Source organism: Protomyctophum parallelum (genome assembly GCF_964188405.1).
Source record: "Protomyctophum parallelum genome assembly, chromosome: 17".
Taxonomy (NCBI): domain Eukaryota; kingdom Metazoa; phylum Chordata; class Actinopteri; order Myctophiformes; family Myctophidae; genus Protomyctophum; species Protomyctophum parallelum.
In genome coordinates this window covers 32,007,148-32,011,833 of record NC_139719.1, presented here as the reverse complement: position 1 = coordinate 32,011,833, position 4,686 = coordinate 32,007,148, and the positions used below count along the sequence as shown (strand labels likewise).

Below are 4,686 nucleotides of genomic sequence, written 5' to 3'. Positions count from 1 at the left end.
AATGGGGCTCAATGGCAGCTCTATGGGATGTCAAAAAGTCACTTTCACCTAGAAACTCCATTCACACTTTTTATTATTCAGCTTACTGTGGAGACACATGCTGGAACTTTTTACTTTGAAATGTTTTGTAGTTTCTGAGTTATTTAACGTAAACGCCCAATGCATTCTCAATGGCAATAGCACAAACTTTGGCATGCTATACTAGTCCTACATACTTACACCTAGAAACCCCATTCAAACCTATTTAGGTTCATCTTACGGTGGACATGTTTGCCTGAAAAGGAACCTTTGAAATGTTTCATAGTTTTAGAAATATAGTGCTTTTAAATTTGAGAAATTCAGAATGGGGGTCAATGGCAGATTGAGGCAAGTAAAGATTTGAGTGGGGTTTGAATCCACAACCTCCAGATCATGCAGCCAGTGTGCTAAGTCACTGATCTACTTGGTACCTGCCACAATGCAGTCTGCTGTTCCCTTTGAGTAACAACATTGATACAAAAATAAAATACAAAAAATTAAATAACAGGAGATTTGTCTATTGTTTCTTTTGCTGTTGTTTATCTCTAGACGTTTGAATGTTTATGAACCACAATGGAAACAAGTCTCTGGCTTTTCTATCATTAACTATTCGGCCTTTTGAGAACAGCATGCACAGTTGCTCACTGGGTACAGAGCCTGCCTGGGAATCAGGAGGCTGCAGGTTCAAGTCCTGGCTCTGACATAGTGTCCCAAAATCATGAAAATATGACATACTATAGTATGCCGTCCGAAACCAAATATGAGAAATGTATAACTTTGGCATGCTACTAGTCCTACATACCTACACCTAGAAACCCCATTCAAACCTATTTAGGTTCATCTTACGGTCGACATGTTTGCCTGAAAAGGAATCTTTGAAATGTTTCATAGTTTTAGAAATATAGTGCTTTCATTTTTGAGAAATGTATAATGGCACATCAAAAAATCACTTTCACCTAGAAACTCCATTCACACTTTTTATAATTCAGCTTACTGTGGAGACACATGCTGGAACTTTTTACTTTGAAATGTTTTGTAGTTTCTGAGTTATTTAACTTAAACGCCCAATGCATTCTCAATGGCAATAGCACAAACTTTGGCATGCTACTACTAGGGTCCAGACTAGGATTAGACCTTCCTAAAACTACTAATAATCAGGACATCGACATCATTTCTTGACCCAAATTATCAACAAAAACAAACTTGTGAAACCCATTTGATCAAAACAACAAAATCCTATAGTTAACTTTAATGCTCTAAATAGCCTACAGCAGAAGAACGTTTGATTTGGTTGGCCAATTAGGGGCCTCACAGCCGACTAGGCTGAGAATTTGTGAGAAGCACTGCCTATAGCATCTTCTACCGTGTGATCACATGTATTTTTGTCAAGCGACAACCTACGTACATAGGTCTTGTTAGTTGTTACTAGTGAGTCTACACAGCTGCGGTCAAATAAACAACCCTGATGCTTACTGTAACATTCTGTGTCATTCTATAAACATAACTCACTTACAATTTACAATGTTTACACCAGCAAAGACGAGGTTACTGAGATGAAAAGCTTTTTGCCGGATGTTGTTGCAGTTTTGAAATTACCCTTAAAATGTGGACATTTTGGAGAGGAAATGCATCCTCAGTCTATTACTGTAACTTACTCGGCGTGTATGTATCACACACTTTAAAACACGTAACTATTTGTTACGGCATGCAGTTTAGAAGAGTTAGCTACATATAGGCTACTGACATGAAATACAAGTTGAAATAAACAAAATAAAATTCGTAAAAACAATAGCTAAAATGAAATGGAATTACACTAGAAATGTGGTGTTGATTCCTATAGCTTAGCCTTGGAGGAATGGGAAGTGGGAACTTTCCAATTCCCAGACAACCTGAACCAATGTTACCTCCTGGGCCACTGTCATGTCAAGTATGTGCATCTTTTGAATGCAAGGCAATAATAAGTTAATAACATTAGGAAACTAGAAAAAGTGCCCTTCTGGGCACAGGTCTCCACCAGGATCCACAGATCCGTGCAGTTAGAGGTAAAAACACTTTTGGGCCAGTTATAGCGCCACCTTGAGGCTGAGTTGAAATTGTTGATGTGGCATTTCGTCCTCGGCCTAGTGGGAATGTGCGTGCACAATTTCAGGGAAATCACGCGATGTGTTCATGATTTGCAGCATTTTGTTTGAAACTGAGCACTCCTGTGAATTTTGGAAGCCAATCTTAACCAATCAGGATGGAGTCTGAGAAATCTGAAAGACCGGTTTGGTTGAATGGCTCTAGAGAGGCTGCGTACCAATTTGCGTGATGTTTGGACAAAATCTGTAGGTGTACTGGGCAAAAACTTGTTTTGCACAAAGCGGCCTCCTGGTGGCGCTATAACAGGCCGTTCTGGAAAGTTTGGGGCAGAGGTTCATGGTTGGCATCCAGGGAGTGTGTGTGCAAAATTTGGCATCGACCGGGTTAACGGTGGCTGAGATTAGCTGGTCACGGACGGACGGACGGACGGACGGACGGACACACGGACACACGGACGGACGGACGGAGTGCAAAACATACTCTCCCCATGCCTTCGGCTGGTGGAGACAATGATAAACCTTTGTCCATTTGTTTTTATTATACTCATTACTGTCCTCACTACTTAGTGAGGACAGCCAGGCATCCTCAAAGACCCTAGCCTATGTTGAAAACAATTTCCGTAACTAGAGCAGGAAAAAGCCCATACATGGCATGCCCAGGCATGTAAACTTTTTCTAGGAAAACATCTGACTCATCTCTCTGCTACTCTCAGCTGGCTCTTTCCAGCCTTTTCCGCGCTCCTTTAAAAAGGGGCCAAATCCTGGCCTGAGATCACAATCACAAAAGCTTGCTCACAGCTGTATATAATTGACCATTCATATATTAATTTTTAAGTTATTTATTTAATATTTATTAATTTATTTGTCTAAAATGTGCGCATTTTCCCACATATCATCCTTCTGCTCTGCTTTTCTCTTTGTCTTCCACCTTCCACCGTCTCTGTCTTTTTACATCCCTGACTCCAGCCCTCTTCTGTCGCTCAGCGATCAAGTAAGAGAGAGGCATCTTTACACAGGTACTCACAACAGTACAATGTAGGGCAGGCAATATACAATGTAAATAAGCATATTGCTAAAATACTGTCAATCGTGTTTACTTCTTTAAGATGCTTAATGTTGTCTTTTTGTTGTTTTCTTTTTTTGCAGAGAATCACAGAAGAGGAATATATCTGGAGTTATCCCCAGATGGGAGAGTCTCCGGGAGCCGTTCTCAGACCCACCATAGTGAGTGTGATATAAAGAAAACAGTATATAAATAAGAAAGAAAGAAAGAAAGAAAGAAAGAAAGAAAGAAAGAAAGAAAGAAAGAAAGAAAGAAAGAACCAAACTCGTAATGTGGCCTCAAATATTTATTTTAATACAGCAATATGTATATAACAACCAAGTCTTTTTTGTGTCCATGTGTGCAAGCATGCGTGTTTGTCACGTTTAACTTGAGCCATGACTCTGACTTGTCTCAAATAACTTGATACTTCACTTGACCAAAATACTTAAAAACAGCTCTGCAGACATGTGAGTGCATTATGAGAGCAATGTGCAGGATGTTTCCCATATTTGGGTCGCAGACCCACTTTTGTATTGGTCGCTATTAAATACCCCCATCAGAAGAATTTCAGACATTTAAAAAGAAATGACCAAATTCAATAAAAGTGAGAAACTTTTAGGAAACAGTGAGAATAGCAGATCTACAAGCTCACTTGTTAAAGTCTTTTTGTACATTTGAGTCCCGGCGGAGATACATTTTGGGAGGTTTCGCTGAAAAGGTTTAGGGAAACAATGGCCTACCCTATAGTATACGTTGACCAGAGATCTGTGTGTCTCCAGGTGTTTTGGAGCTCAGGTCGGTGGGAGCCGGCCAGACAGTCATCAAGGGAGTGTCCTCTTCTCTCTACCTCTGTATAGACAGTGAAGGCCATCTGAGGGGACAGGTAAGCAAGAAGCACACTATACAGCTAAACACTAAGATTTTATTATAATATAACATTAATATAATGCATAATATTAATATGTGTTGAATTGATATTGCAATTTTTGTATTTGAAAGATTGCACTGCGGAAACTATTATGTATCTCCAATTCTCCATAGTAAAGTTTGGTTTTTTATGTCATAATTGAAAAAATAATTTTCATATTTGTGATTCAGCTAAATAGTTTACTGTGTTAGTTCCATTGATTGATTCCTAGATCGTAAAATGGGTGGGCCGTGAACATTTTCGAGATTTTCAAGTGGACCCTGATCCATAAATGTTTGTGAAGCACTGCTTTATCCATACATGCTTTTCTGTTTCCTCAGAGCCACTACGCAGAGGCTGACTGCACCTTCAGGGAGCTGCTGCTAGCTGATGGATACACCCGTTTTGTGTCTTCACACCATGGACTTCCTGTGTCCCTCGCATCAAACCATTCCCCAGAACGACACCACCTCCCCTTCACTCGTTTCTTACCCATGAGGAACAGGCTGACCACGGAGAGTGTGCCTGAACATCAACCACAGAATGATCAAGAACATTTAAACATGGACATGGGCGATCCTCTAGGAATGAGTTTGAACTCCATGTCCAGTCCTCTGTTCTCAGTGGATAAATAA

The 4,686-nt window shown here is 40.1% G+C and overlaps 1 protein-coding gene across 1 annotated transcript; it reads left to right on the top strand.

Moving 5' to 3' along the window:
- Positions 1-2,970: 2,970 nt before the first annotated feature.
- fgf21 (fibroblast growth factor 21) lies at positions 2,971-4,686 on the top strand (the record flags this gene model as incomplete). Its single annotated transcript, XM_083787569.1, has 4 exons — positions 2,971-3,115; positions 3,246-3,323; positions 3,924-4,027; positions 4,393-4,686. 4 exons carry the CDS (start codon positions 2,971-2,973, stop codon positions 4,684-4,686), a joined length of 621 nt encoding a protein of 206 aa, XP_083643695.1.